This window comes from Petaurus breviceps, unplaced genomic scaffold (genome assembly GCF_028583685.1).
Source record: "Petaurus breviceps papuanus isolate PSGF00001 unplaced genomic scaffold, PetGlider_PUasm1.0 225, whole genome shotgun sequence".
Classification (NCBI taxonomy): Eukaryota; Metazoa; Chordata; class Mammalia; order Diprotodontia; family Petauridae; genus Petaurus; species Petaurus breviceps.
In genome coordinates, this window is record NW_027185889.1 from 9,371,732 (window position 1) to 9,387,190 (window position 15,459).

A 15,459-nucleotide genomic window follows, 5' to 3' on the forward strand; every position below is an offset into this window, starting at 1 on the left:
TTTTCTAATGTACCTCTGTGATAGTAATGGAATGTGGAGATTCCCCTGTATTGGGCTTGGTTTTCAAATTGATTGTATTAAAACCCAGAGCTTGTTAATCCCACCTGTGGGATGGACTTTTTGATGTGAAAAGAAAGTCCTGAACTGGGAGGAGCTGGTGACGTAGATTTGGAGAGACACTGGAGAGAGGCGGAAGATCTTTTTGGAAGCAGCACCTCGTGGAGAGAGAGAGACTAAGAGAATTGCTGGTGGCCGCTTTGAATTGCCCTGGACTTTTGAGACCTGCCCCCTGAGCTGCCAAGGACTGAGGAGACATGGCTGTTTTGCTGGTACTTTGTCTGTCTGTTTTGATGTTATTTTGCCAGATTTGTCCACTGGTGAAAGACTGTCCTTTTGTTGAAGAAGTCCTGGAACCTGGCTGTTCGCTAAGAAGGCCTGCAACTGTCCTGCAGACAGAGAGTGAATACTGTCCACTGGTGAGGGACAGTACTGTTGTTGCAGGGGTCTGGAGACTGTCCTGCAGACAGAGTGAATACTGTCCACTGGTGAGGGACAGTGCTGTTGTTGCAGGGGTCTGGAGACTGTCCTGCAGACAGAGTGAATACTGTCCACTGGTGAGGGACAGTGCTGTTGTTGCAGGGGTCTGGGAGCCTTTCTGTTGGTTCAGAAGCCCTGAAGAAGGATTTTCTTGTTGTATGTTTACAGAAATCCTGGGAGAGGGCTTTGCTAATGTGTTCAGGGGTTCTAGGACTGTTCTACAGACAGAGGATAAATTCATGAAGGGACTGGCAATGTATCTTATGGCCTTGCTAAGCCTTGTCTCCCCAGGAACTAAGATTGCTGAGAACTTGCCTCGTGTCAAGATGAAAAAAAAGACCTCCATTTGGGTATTAAGTGCTGTGTTTAAACTTGATGTAACTCTGGGGTAGATTCAATTGTGATCCAGGGGTGGGGAACTTTTGACCTTATGTTTGGAAACTAATCTACATTTGAGAAGAGGGGCTTTGTGGTGGACTTAATTAAGGTATAGCCTAGGGGTGGAGAAGTATTTAGAACAGAGACTTTGTAATTGATTGAATGATTGGAAGATCCTGGGGTGGGGTAGTACTTGGAGATTATTTAATCACACTTAGTAAATGCTGTATTTGGAATGATGTCATGTTTTGATCTTCTCTGTTCTTGGTTTGTCACTAAATAAAATAGAGAGCACCTATGCTGGTATTTTGAACCTGGGAAGTTGCCTTCTTTTGGCATTACATTACAACCTCTATCTGTCCTTTGCATCAGATTTATTTTTTATATGTTTCAATTGTTCCATTTTATAATAAGCTGCCTTAAGGCAGAGACTGGGCTCAGTCTCTATTTCCATAATCCCAGAATATGCTTAAAATAAGTGTTTAATCTGCTTAATTGGATAGATTAATTTTTAGACACTCAAATATAATGTGCAAAAACGAGGAGAAAAGTACAAAGTTTTAAAACAGGTTAACAGTTTTAAAAGACATTTCTTTTTGGACTGGGTCTATGATCAGGGTAGGACATTTCACCTCACATCCTCACCCCACCCTACCTTCTCTCTGTTCCTCAAACACAACCTGCCATCTTTCACCTTTGTGGCTGTCTCCTAGGGGCATACAGAATCCTTCATATTTCCTTTAAGACAGTTCAAGCAAGCACCACCTTCCATAAGAAGCTGACCTGCCTTCACCCCAACTGCTATGAACTCGATTGTTATCTATATGTGGTTTATCTGGACAGGATGTTATCTCAACTCCTTTGGAGTAGTGATTGTTTTGTGTTTCATACTGTTATCCTCATTGCCTAACCCACAGTAGACACTTAAATGTTTGTTAACTGCTTATCCAGTGTTGATCAATAAATATTCTACAATGGATTCTTTAAAGCTGTATTGGGCCCTGAGAGATTCTAAATGACTTGAACTCATGTTTTCCTGACTCTGTGGAGAACTCTATTCTTACTTAGGCTACACTGCCTTTTAAATCATGACAGTATAACGTTATCATCTTACAATTTCTAATTTATATAATCTTTATAAAGAATGCAGACCTGATAAAAGCAAGGGATCTTTATCCAACGTCTTCTTAACATGATCAGATTCTCCAGTCAGTGAGCTTTCATCAATTTTGAGATCATTTCCCTGAATAAGTATACCATCAGCTGGAAGAAGATCACCTGTAACATCAATCAAAGAAGGGGTGTTCTGTAGATGAGACTGTTACCAAGTTTGGGGCTGAAGTGCTCTTTCTCGTAGGATACTTACCATATTTCACTTGAGCAATATCCCCAACAGTAATGTCAGCTACTGGGATCTGGATGACTTGTCCACCTCTGATGACTGTAAACTTCTGTTCTTGTTCAATTCGACTCTGCAGACCTCGAAACTGCTTCTCTTTACTCCAGTCATTGAAAGCTGTCACTAACACAACACACACTACTGACAAAAGGATGGCAGCTCCTTCAATCCAGCCAGTTTCACCTTCACCTTCTTCCTCCCCAACAGAAACTTCTCCACAAACTACATGGAAGGAAAAGAATAGAGAAAGGCAAAACAAATTGGTGCTGTTACCATGGCTATATGTTAGTCAGTAAATAAAGTGAGGCAGCTAAGAGAAGCCATAGTGCACAGAGCACCAGGCCTAGAGTCAGGAAGACCTGAGTTCAAATCCTGCTTCAGTTCCTAGCTGTGTGGCACAGGACAAGTCATTTAACCTCTACCTCAGTTTTCTTAACCATAAAAGAGAACAACATCACCTACTGTGATAGTAATGGCATTTAAAGATTCCCCTGTATTGGCTTAGTTTTTCAAATTGATTGTGTTAAAACCCAGAGCTTGTTAATCCCACCTGTGGGATGGACTTGTTGACTTGAAAAGAGAGACACGAACTGGGAGGAGCTGGTGACGTAGATTTGGAGAGACAAGTGAGAGGCAGAAGAACTTTTTTTTTTGGAAGCAGCACCTCGTGGAGAGAGACTAAGAGAATTGCTGGTGGCCACTTTGAATTGCCCTGGACTTTTGAGACCTGCCCCCTGAGCTGCCAAGGACTGAGGAGACATGGCTGTTTTGCTGGTACTTTGTCTGTCTGTTTTGATGTTGTTTTGCCAGATTTGTCCACTGGTGAAAGACTGTCCTGTTGAAGAAGTCCTGGAACCTGGCTTTTGGTTAAGAAGCCCTGAGACTGTCCTGCAGACAGAGAGTGAACACTGTCCACTGGTGAAGGACAGTGCTGTTGTTGCAGGGGTCTGGGAACCTTTCTGTTGGTTCAGAAGCCCTGAAGAAGGATTTTCTTGTTGTACGTTTACAGAAATCCTGGGAGAGGGTTTTGCTAATGTTTTCAGGGGTTCTAGGACTGTTCTACAGACAGAGGATGAATTAGTGAAGAGACTGGCAATGTATCCTGTAGCCTTGCTAAGCCTTGTCTCCCCAGGAACTAAGATTGCTGAGAACTTGCCTGGTGTCAAGATGAAGAAAAGACCTCCATTTGGGTATTAAGTGCTGAGCTTAAACTTGATGTAACTCTGGGGTAGATTCAATTGTGATCCAGGGGTGGGGAACTTTTGACCTTTTTGTGTTCTATGGTTGAGCAAATGAATGTATTTTACTTATGTTTGGAAACTAATCTCCATTTGAGAAGAGGGGCTTTGTGGTGGACTAAATGAAGGTATAGCCTAGGGGTGGAGAAGTATTTAGAACTGGGACTTTGTAATTGATTGAATGATTGGAAGGTCCTGGGGTGGGGTAGTACTTGGAGATTATTTAATCACACTTAGTAAATGCTGTATTTTGAATGACATCATGTTTTGACCTTCTCTGTTCTTGGTTTGTCACTGAATAAAATGGAGAGCACCTATGCTGGTATATTGAACCTTGGGAAGTTGCCTTTCCTTGGCAATTACAGTACACCTACCTCCCAAGGTTGTTATAAGGATCAAATAAAATAATAGTTGTAAAGTGTTTAGCACAGGGCCTGGCACACTGTAAGAGTTATATAATTTTTGGGGGTGGCTAGGTGGCACAGTGAGTAAAGCACTGGCCCCGAAGTCAGGAGGACCTGAGTTCGGTTCTGGCCTCAGACACTTAACACCCACACAAAAAACTAGCCGTGTAACCTTGGGCAAGTTACTTAACCCCAACTGCCTTCCAAAAGGCAAAAAAAAAAAAAGTTATATAATTTTAGCTATTATTATTTTAAAGCTCCTTTTATGTGCCAGGCATTGTGCTAAATGCTAGGTATACAAAGGTCAAAAGACAGTTCTTACTCTAGGAAATAACTCAAGGTGGGAGTATTTATTTAGTAGCTCAATATTCCATACTAATCAAAATGTTTGTAAAAAAATAATTCTCTGGGGTGGCCAGGTGGCTCAGCAAGTAAGAGCACTGGCTTCAGTGTCGGGATGACCTGGGGATCAAATCTGGGCTCAGATACTTAGCACCACACCCAGAAATAACTGGCCATGTAACCTTGAGCAAGTTACTTAACCCCGATTGCTTTAAAAAAAAAAAGAAATCATTCTCTAAAAATTTATTACTTTCCTATTATTTGTAGAGTATCATGAGGGACACAAAAAAGGAAAAACAGAAAAAAGATAAATCCCAGATCTTCAAGACTGTATTTGAAAACTGGAAATAAGATATATGAAAAGAATCGCATATATAAGTAGATCTAAAAAACACAAAAATACCCACAAAATGGAGCTCCTGGTAAGGAACTTACTCTGATTGACAGAATGTTCCTTCCTCTGGCCTGCAGCCCTTAAGGGTTCAGTGCATAGTGGAGTGTCACAGGGCTTGTCTGTATCAGAGGCAAGGCTTGAGCCCAGGCCTTCCAAGCCCAGCCCTCTCTATGTGGCATCCAAATGCTTGTATGTAATCAATGGCAATAGGACCAGACCACCATAGGAAACTCCACTTAGCTGTGTTCACCCATATTAAAGAGCTAAAAAGGAAAGAGTCTAGACCTGGGATTTTACTCACATAGAGAACTACCCAAAGCAGGATGGCATCTTCTCTTCCAATATATAGTCACAGAACTGCCTAGAGTTTATTTGAAGGGTCACACAGCCAATATATGTGGAAGGTGGGACCTGAACCCAGTCTTTCCTGATTGGAGGGCAGCTCTCTGTCCATAATATTATACTGCCTCCAAAAATCAAATGAAAGCACAATATAAATAGTATGTTATGTTATAAACTGCAGGGTCCTTTCAGTCAAGGCAGAGTATCAAGAAGGTTGAGCTCAATGCTGGGTGCTATGGAGTAGTCAAGAAGGATGAATACCAGTGGGGTTTAATGATAAGAGGAGCCCTTGGCAAATAAGGAGAGAGCAATTAGAGGGTGGAAAAAGAAGCCAAGCTGCAGACATCTGAAGAGCATGATGAGAGAGAAGCAAAAAGAGATCAAGAGATAGGGTTTTTCTGTTTGTTTTAAATAGGAAAGACCTCAGTCATGTTTATAAAAAGAGGAACAGTCAAGGAGTAATGAAAAGGTCATGTGACGAATGATAACGTGCACAGGTAAGCAGTTGGCTTTGGCAAGAAGGTCTAACAGGTCCAAAGGGAGGAGACGTGAAGGGAAGGCCAAAAAACTGAAGAGCACTGATGGAATTCATTTCGGACCAGATTCCATCTCAATAAGTATAAGGCAAAATTTCTGCTGAAATGAAGGCTAAGAGCTTAAAGAAAGATAGATGATAGTCTATCAATAACCCCCGCGGGCAACAGGAGAGTCATGACAAGTAGAATAAAAGTAATGTCCAACAGCAGAGTGAGGGTCCAGTAGTAGTTTGACAGAAGTCTACCCTACGTTCAAACATTGCTTTTTGGGGTACCTTCTTCTAGCAGCATCTAGCTGCTCAGAAACACTAAATTTCAAGCAACATATTCACATATGCAACTCAGATTATACAACTTGACTAACTGAATGTCAAAAGAATATGCTCCTATTAACTTTTATTCTGACAACAAAATTATTGTAAATCTATTTTATATCAAATTGCTCTGAATTTCATCTTGGTAACTGAACGATTTTTACTGAATACCAAATGAGATGATCTGGATCTAAACCCCAGCTCTCCCACTGACTTGGCTTGTGTAACCTTTGGCAAGTCAGTGAAGTGTCTGGCTCCCAGTTCCTCAACTTTAAAATAAAGCTAACAACACTTTACTACCAAACACAAAGTATTCTTATGAAAATCAAATTAGAATGCATGTCAAGTAATTTGCAAATAGCTAACTTCTTCAAGTGATCCAACTTTGGCTGAGTTCTCCCTGCAGCAAGGCAATCCTTTTATTTCCATCTAATTTATTCTTTTATGGGCAGCTAGGTGGTACAGTGCACAGAGTGCCAGGTTTGGGGTCAGGAAGACTGATCTTTTTCAGTTTAAATTCAGCTGCAGATACTTACTAGTTGTGTGACCCTGGACAAGTCATTTCACTTTGCCTTAGTTTCCTCACCTATAAAGTAAGCTGAAGAAGGGAATGGCAAACCACTCCAGTATCTGCCAAGAAAATCCCAAATGGGGTCATGAAGAGTAGGACATGAGAGAAATGACTGTACAACAAAAAGAGTAAGGGGACTCTTCACAAAAGCTATTCCAAACCTTGCTTCTCAAATGTCTTGTCCCTCTCTCAGGACCTCTTACTTTACAGAGTAAATACTCTACTCACCCCGAGCTCCTTCTTTCCCCCTTGTTCTCATCTCAAAACCCCTTTACATTATTACCTACTCTTTTCCTTTTCCCTAGTCTTTTGAAAATGAAGTGGCCTTCCTCCTTGCCAAGGTCAACTCCTCTACCTGTGCCCTTGATCTCATCCCTTCCCATTCTCCAACAGATTACAACCCCAATTATCCCATCTCTCTAACTTTTAACCTCTGCTTATCTACTGGCTCCTTTCCTATGGCCTTCAACCATGCCCAAATCTCTATCCTAAATGTTGAAACAAAACAAAACCCAAACCTTCACTAAACACTCTCTCCCTCAAACTTCCCCCATATTTCTCTTCTCCCTTTCTCAGCCAAACTCCCAAGAAAATGCATGCTTCTTGCCTCCACTTCTCTCATTCACTGACCTATTTACCTATCTAACCAACTAGTCAGTAGAAAATGATCTCATATTTCTTAATTGCTAAATCTGATGGTCTTTTCCTAGCCTTCAACCTTCTGGACTTCTCTTCTACATCTGACATTACCGACCCCTTGTCTTTTCTCCTGGACCCATTGGTTCTCCTATCTCTTGGACAGCTCCTTCTCAGCCTCCTCTGTTGGCCTCTAATTGTTGGTGTTTCCCAAGGCTCTGATCTACCTATTCTTCTTTCTATACTATCTCACTGTGACCCTATCAGCTCCCATGGATTTAACTGTCATGCCTCTGCAGACTACTCACAGACAGATGTCCATCAGTGTCTCCCTGAGATTCAATCTAGTACTACCAAGTGCCAACCGGATATTTCAAAAGGGATGCTCTATAGACTGCTCAAGCACAAAACACAACTCATTATCTACTCCTTTCAAATTTCTCCATTTCTGTGAAAAGGTCCACTATTCTTCCAGTTTCCCAGGTTTGTAACTTAAGCATTCTTTGGACTCTAAAGTCTCCTTTGCTTTACATATTCAACCAGTTTTCAAATGTTACCATTTCTGCCCTCATGCCCTATAATGTTCATGCCCTCATCACCTCTCACCTAGATTAGTGAAAAAACTTTCTTTGAATTGGTCTCCCAGCCTTGAGTCTCTCACCATTTCAGTCAGTCTTCCACAATGCCAAGAGGCCAAGAGAATGGTTTTCACATTCAATAATCTTCAAAAAACGATGAAAGTTGATAATAATGCCACAGAAGTGTGTGCATTAAAAAAAAATAACATTTAATTATAATAATGTCATTATTTTTTTCTAAAAACATTAAAAAGATTAATTAAAAAACCAAGGAACTCTAAGTCTCTGCATGGCCCCCTCTGATCTGGCAGCTAATACTTTGTTATGAGCCCTCTGCCAGGTATTACATTGTTTCATCTGAAATTCATTTCCATTCTGAGATGTTTAATTCCAGCAGCTGCACAAGTCTGAGACTTGGAAGTTTTGCTGATGCTTCCTTCAAACTACTTCATCACATGTGTAGTTTTTCAATTCATGGTTTTCAACATAAAGAAGAAAAAAAGTACCACAGCAATTACAAAATAGCATTTAAGGTTAGAAAATACCTTAGATAATCTTATTTGATCCTCATGACAAACTCATTAGGTAGGCAAGGTATTCTCTCCATTTTAAAGATGAGGAAACTGAGCTCTGAAGTTAAAAGCTATGGTCACTTAAGGGTTGGTGTCAAATCTGAATTCTATATTCAGTTGCCTCTTAAACAGGGCAGTGTTAGACCTCCTAAGGAGGAAGTATGCTGGAGGGAATCTGAGTGAGAGGATGGAATGAGATTTTATCACGTCTAGCCAGAGAAAAAGTCAGGTCAGAAAGCTGGCATAGAAACAGGATGTTATGTTGATGGGGGATTTCTCAACATCCCAAGCATCAATCAGAAGTCTCTGCTAAAGGCATTCCTGGATTGGTCTGCTAATACTATTTCTGAAAAAGAAAAAAGCAAAGAACCTAATTTGGACCAAGAAAGAATTGAACTGGTAAAGTAGAAACCAGTCACTCACTTGGTGAAAGTGTTTGTTAGAGCATACGAGATTTAGAGGACAATACACATCTACTTGAAGAAAGCAGATTTTCAAAAAACTGGAAGATAATAGGTTATGACCCCACTGTCTGAGGTTCTAAAAAGGACTTAGGTGCCTTGCTGTCATTGTCTAGAATGTCTTCCCTCCATTTTGGTCATTGTCTGATAAATCCCTAAATGTCCATTAAAATCCCAATCTATCTTCTAAATGAAGTCCTTATAAAAATAACCCCCAATTGGTAAGAACTGTGCTTTGTATTTTGCCATATTAACATTTATTAACATAAAGCAGTCTGTGGTTGTTTCATCCTTCCAGAAGTCAGTGACCAAGTCCTGCCTACACTTTATATTGATTAGGGGTGCCTAGACCTCTTGCTTCCTATTTGTTGTGTTTAATCCATCTGATAAGACAGACAAGAGATTCCCAAGAAAGATTTTGATAGTGAAAGTGATTGAGAATTGGAAGAATAGGGCCTGGAGCAGAGGAAGTGGCTAATGAAACCAATGTGACTGCATGGGGAAAATCTGCAGAGCAGAGATTTCAAAAAGGAGCTTTCAGAAGGTAAGGGGGGCACAGCACCAAGAATGGAAGAAATCCTGTAAGCGTTCCATCAAGAAGACTAATGTGAAAATGTTATGAACAATGCTGGGGTTATTTAAAACAGCTTTGTTACAATGGAAATTTGGATGGGATGGGAAAATGGTGATGGATCATAAACAAGGAGAACTACCCAACTCTTATTTGGCTTCTGTCTTCTCTATTAAAGAGAATTATCCTAAAACTTGGAAGGACAGAACAGAAACGAGGTGAGAGACAAATGAAAATCTAGCTAAGTGAAGAAATGGTAGTAAGGTAACTCCTAGCCCCCTTCCATGAGTTCTAATCACCTGTTCCTAACAACTGCATGCCAGGATCCTTGAAACAGAGCTTGTGCATGGAACTGCTAAAGCAGTGATAACAATCTTTTGCTAAGCCATGGAGAACAGGAGAAGGGTGCCAGAACCGAATTTTTATTGTTGTTTTACAAAACATAGATCCCTGAGAACTGTCAGGCTAGTGATCTGACATTCCAGTCAAAATCCCAGGGAAGGGGCTATTAAAAGGATAATTTTTGAGCACTTAGAAAGAGGAACATAGTCATCATTAGCAAGTGTAGATTTGTCAATAAAGTTACAGATACAATATCACTAGATTTAAGCAAGGCATATGACATGTGATATCCCTGTGGACAAGAGAGTTGAATGTCTCTAACTGGCTGCCAGATTTAAAGCACAAGATTAATATTTTTATACAACACTTGAAGACAGATAATATGTCAATCAAATATGTTAATGATAGTTAAGTGATTTAGGCTGCATTAATCAAAGCAGTGATCATAATGAGGAAAGGAGAATAATCTGCCCAGTTCAGATCTTATCTCAAAGTGTCAGATTTGGGATATCACATTTTAAAAGGGACACTGACAACCTGGAGCACATCCAGAAGAGGATAATCAGGATGGTAAAAGCACTTAAACCCATGCCATGAAGACTGGTTAAAGGAATCAGAGATGTGTAGCCCAGAGCTGAGAAGACAGACAGGTCATAACCATAGTTTTCAAATACCTGCAGGTTTTTCATAAGGATGGATTAGATTGATTCAGCTTGACCACAGAGAGCAGAAAGAGGACCAGTTGTGTGGGTCCTACACAGTTAACTCTGCAGATTAATGTAAAGGAACAACTTCATAAGAAAACAATCCTCAAAAGGAATATAATCTTCCTGGGGAAAGAAACACATTTTCTGATATTAAATATCCAAGCTTTGTTTCAAGTTTCCCATTTATCAGCCCAACCTCAAATTAGGCCTCAATAAGATGACTCCTAAGGTTCCTTCATACCCTAACCCTATGATTCTACTATTTCTAAGCACTCTTTCAACTAGGTTCTAGTATGCCTTCAAGATCTTAAAAATATGGCAAGAAAGGCTTTAAGTCAGTTATTTGGTACTAATATAACTTGAAAACACAGTGCTTAAAAAGAAAATGGGATAACTTGATTCAAGACTCATTCCTACACAATTTCTTTGTATTTTTTTTAGTAATGATACTGTCTCAACTTAACCTGGCAGTAGCATATAAGAAGAAATGGATAAGAGATAGTGTAAAACTTCACTGAAATGATGAACAGAACCTTTGATAAGGTCTTTTTGGTTTTTACTACATATAATAACATGACTGTAGTCAACAAAGCTAGATATCGTCTTACATTTTAATCTATTAGAAGTATTCACTCTAATTCACTTGCTCCTTTCCAGATGAGCTTTCTTCTGCTTTTGTACACTCTGAGTAAGCAGAAACATCCAAATTAAGGCTAAAGCAGGAAAAGAGTAGCACAGTTGACTCTGTGAAAGGTGGAAGGGTGATGAATGGGCGAAATTTACTTTGCCGACTTTTTCCAGAAATCATTCAGCAATCATTTATTAAGTTCCTACCATGTTCCAGGCACTGTGCTGAGTGCTGAGATAAAAGATGAAAAGAGGACAGAACATAGAAAGCAATGCAACAAAGGAAACTGACAAGAGAGGAACAGTTAGACAGGTAGGGAGAGCATTATTTTGAAAACTCACTGAAGAATGCCTATCCAAGAGGAGGGGGATAGTCAACAGTGTCAATGAGAAGTCTAGGAAGAGGACTGAGAAAAGGCCATTGGATTTAGCAACGAAAGAGATTACTGGTAATCTTGGAGTCTGTACACTTGCTGGGTTGGGACTGCAAGAGGTTGGGAAGTATGAGATGAGGAAGAGGAAGCTTTTCTAGGATTTTCTAAGTGAAAGGTAGGTAGCAATATTATCAAATAAATGAAGATTTATTTTTAAGAATGGAGGAGATCTGGCTATGTTTGTGGGCCATAAGGAAGAAGCCAGAGGATAAAGACTTAAGATTAGGGAGAGAGAGGAGATACCAAAGGGGCAAATTCCCAGAGCAGATGAAGTAGTGAGGCTCAAAGCACAAGTATTGGAGTTGTTCCTGGCAGAAAGAAAAATCTTTTGCTCTGAGACTGGAGCAAAAGAACAGACAATGGGTAGGTTCCTGAGGGGATATGAGGTGTAGAATAGGAGAAAAGAAGGAGTTTGTAACAGCAAGCCTCACTTTATTTAGTAAATTATGAAACAATGAGGAGGGAGTTGTTTCTTATGGTTTGAGGAGAGAAGAGAATGTTTGGAACAAATACTGTGGGGAATGTAACAGGTATTCAATCAGGCAAGGAATAAAATAATGTATGAAAATAATCAACACTGTAATCTCTTTAACAAAGTTATTTTCTGAAATGATAAAAAACAGTTTCTTAAACAGTTAATTTATTTCTTAAAAGAAACAAGAATCACTAAATGATAAAAAGTCAAAGGACATATTTTTTAAATAGTCCAAAATCACTAATAAGTAAAGAGGTGGAAATTAAAGCAACTCCAAGGTTTCATGCTGTACACATCAGATGGGCAAAGTTGACAAAAAAAATGTTGGAGGGGTTATGGGAAAATAGGTACATTAAAACATTGTTAATGGAATAGTTCATCCATTCTGGAAAACAATTAGAACTATGCCCCTAAAAAGATTAAACTGTACATATCCTTTGCCACACACAGACACCACTACTACTCCCCTAAGAGACCAAATAAAGAGGACAAACACCCATATACACAAAAATACTTATAAAAGAAAAGCAGAAATGGAAAAAACAAACTATTTGACAAAATACTTTCGAAGTATCTAAGTTCTTGTCAAAATGCTGATATCAAAAGATTCAAAACAACTGGAGAATAGAAACGTACCCCTTTTCCACTGTCTTTTGCTTTCATATTCTTCAGTAAAGCACTCAGTATTATCCATGTAATAATTACTTATAAAAGGTGATGCTACATTTTAAATAATTTTGGGGGTCAGTTCACTTACCTGCATTGTTCCCTTCTGGAGGTTGGTAAAAAGAAAGGCCCAATGATACTATGGCTGCAATTTCTAATATAATTAAGGTAACATCTTGTAATGCTTCCCATACTAACTGAAGAAATGTTTTTGGCTTTTTAGGAGGTATAAAATTCTTCCCAAACACTGCTTCCCTCCTCTCTATATCTGCAGGATTTCCGCTTAAACCTGTTAAAAAAAAAAAGAAGCAAACATGTATGTCAACAGTTGTGGTCTTTGCTAATCTAAAAACTTAATTTCATTTCTAGCACCTATACCTCCTCAAATTCAAATGCATAAGGCTCTATTGAAATCATTATTAATAACAGACCAAAGCAATAGCCATGTCAATACCTGTAAGGAAAAGTTGACTATATGATTTAAGAAAACTAAGTATAAGCTTTTAGTTTAAAATGAATTTTTCAGTATTTTTTTCTTTTCTACTATCTCTATATCTGTTTCTGCCAGAAGTAGAGGAGTCTAGTAGATAAAGTGGTGGCCCTGGAGTCAGGAAGACCTTTATTTAAATCTCTCTGACACTTACTAGCTGTGTTACAGCAGACAAGCTAGTTAACTTCTCAGGTTACTAAAGCAACTAAGACAGTTGCAACTAAGTTACAGATGAATTAGAGATCTGTATTAATGAAAGGAGTTACCCCACCAGGAGTTGTCCACACCATTGGAATCACATGTCTGTACCAAAAACAGAAAGAAAAAGAAATTATCTAAGTAAAATCAACATAGCATATAGCGAATAAAGTGCCAGGACTGGAGTGGAGAATACCTATGTTCAAATCCTTTGACACTGGCTATATGGCCCTGGGCACATCACTAAACCTCAGTGTCCCAGGAAGTCCCTGGGACTTATTTCCTACATTAAACTTAATAATCCCCTTTCTGTCTGTCAGCTGCCCAGTTCAGCTCACTGCTGCTTAGTCCACATGGAGCTGGAGGAGCACTAGAGAACGAGACAAGCATTCACTTAGGGCCAAATAAGAGGCAGACAAAAATCTAAGGAAAGATGGGAGGCTGACACTTAGAATGTAGGCTAGTTCTTCATAAACCAGCAGCAAACAAGCAGCTATCTCTGATTTAGCATGTAGTCTGATTTAATAAGGAAAATGAGCAATCCACTTAAAGGAGTCTTTGCGAGTCACATGGTTTCTGTATTATTATTGTTGTTTTCAATCTTGCTATTATTAGCAGGAACTGTTAATTAGTATAGTATTAATATGTGTATAATATTAAAAATTTGTATAAATCAATATGGAATTAATAAATAACAATCACAAAGGTAGAGAATTATGTCTTTCTTCATTACTTACTGAAACACATTTGTGAATATGGTAAACTGGGAAGATACATGGAGAAACAGGTTTGTGAGCAAGAATTTATGCCAGAGGAGTGAAAGAAGAAGGGATCAGATACTACTCAAGGTTGGAAACACAAAGGTAAGAGCTTGCAGTTTACTCTTTAAAAAGCAAGGGAAATTAAGTTAACATGAAGGTACCTAATAGTTGAGGGACTTAACCAAAAGGGAAACGGTTGTATTAAAAATTATAAGGAAATTACACCAATTGTTTACTGTACAAGAGGTTAAAAAACAATGTTAGTTACTACCAAACAGCTACAGTTGAACGGCACTAAAAAGGATTCAAGTGCTCCTAAAAATTATTTGAGTGAGAAATCTTCAGTATACTTTAGTTCCTAAAAAATCTGAAACCACTGACAAGGATTGGAAGGAATAGGCATGGTTATAGGGAAAGAAGAGAAGAAAGGATTCTAGTAGCTATAGAAAAGTGTCAAAAATTCATGAATAACAGAAATTACTAACAAAGAGCTAGACCAAGCTAGGGTCTGAACTTAACGACGTCAATAATTTTAAGAGCCAAATTCTCCCACACTGAGTTAATATAATAAAGCATGTTAGATATTGTGTGAACAAGTCATAAGTAACACTAGCATCTGTATTAATATAAGTGACTAAGATTACATAATATGTGTAAAATATATTAAAAAATGGTGCTCACTGATAGGTAGGTAGATGGTTGGCTATCTATAAAAATGAAAGACTGAAACTCAGCAGGAAGAAATAAAAAGAGAAATTCCATTCAAAATAACTACAGAATGTATTATGTGTGTGTATGTGTGTGTGTATATATATATTTTTTTTTGGGGGGGGGGGAATGTCCTATCTAAGATACACCACAGAACTCAGAGTACAACTACAAAATACTTTTTAGAAATAAAGACAGAAGTAACGGGAGAAATAATTGCTCATGGATATGACAAAGACAATTCTAACTAAATTAACTTACTTATGACATACCAATCTAATTGCCAAAGGATTACATCAGAGGGCTAGCAAAAATAACAAAATTCACTGTAGGAACAAAAGATTAAGAATATCAAGAAATATGAAAAAAGCAGTACAAAATAAGATCTATCAGATCTTAAACAATATTACAAAGTGGTAATCATCAAAACTACTTGACACTGGTCAAAAAATAAAGAAGTGTATCAGTGGACTTGATACACACTATAAAAATGCAAAAAGAAAGAAAAGCAGCATAGTTTTTAATAAATCCAAAGATAGCCAGCTATTGGCAGTAAACATCACCTATTCAGGGGAAGCCAGACAGTGAAATCAATAGAATACAAAGTGCAGAATACCTGAGTTAAAATGCTTCCTTAGGCCCTTACTTGCTATGTGACCCTGGGCAAGTCAATGAAGCTCTCTTAGTCTCCACTTCCTCTGTAAAATGGGGAAAATAATAGCATCTACCTCATAATGTTTTTATGAGGATCATACGAGGTAATGTATGTAAAATGCTT

At 38.7% G+C, this 15,459-nt stretch overlaps 1 protein-coding gene across 5 annotated transcripts in view; it reads right to left on the reverse strand.

The window, feature by feature from the left end:
- The window catches only part of ATP2B1 (ATPase plasma membrane Ca2+ transporting 1), a 147,418-nt gene that overhangs the window by 41,885 nt on the left and 90,074 nt on the right, over positions 1 to 15,459 (reverse strand). For all 5 annotated transcript variants that reach the window (XM_069095134.1, XM_069095131.1, XM_069095132.1 and 2 more), the window contains 3 exons: positions 12,616 to 12,813; positions 2,282 to 2,536; positions 2,068 to 2,193 (listed from right to left, as the gene is read on the reverse strand). In XM_069095134.1, coding sequence (XP_068951235.1) covers positions 2,068 to 2,193; positions 2,282 to 2,536; positions 12,616 to 12,813 — 579 coding nt within the window. The remainder of the gene's footprint in view (positions 1 to 2,067; positions 2,194 to 2,281; positions 2,537 to 12,615; positions 12,814 to 15,459) is intronic.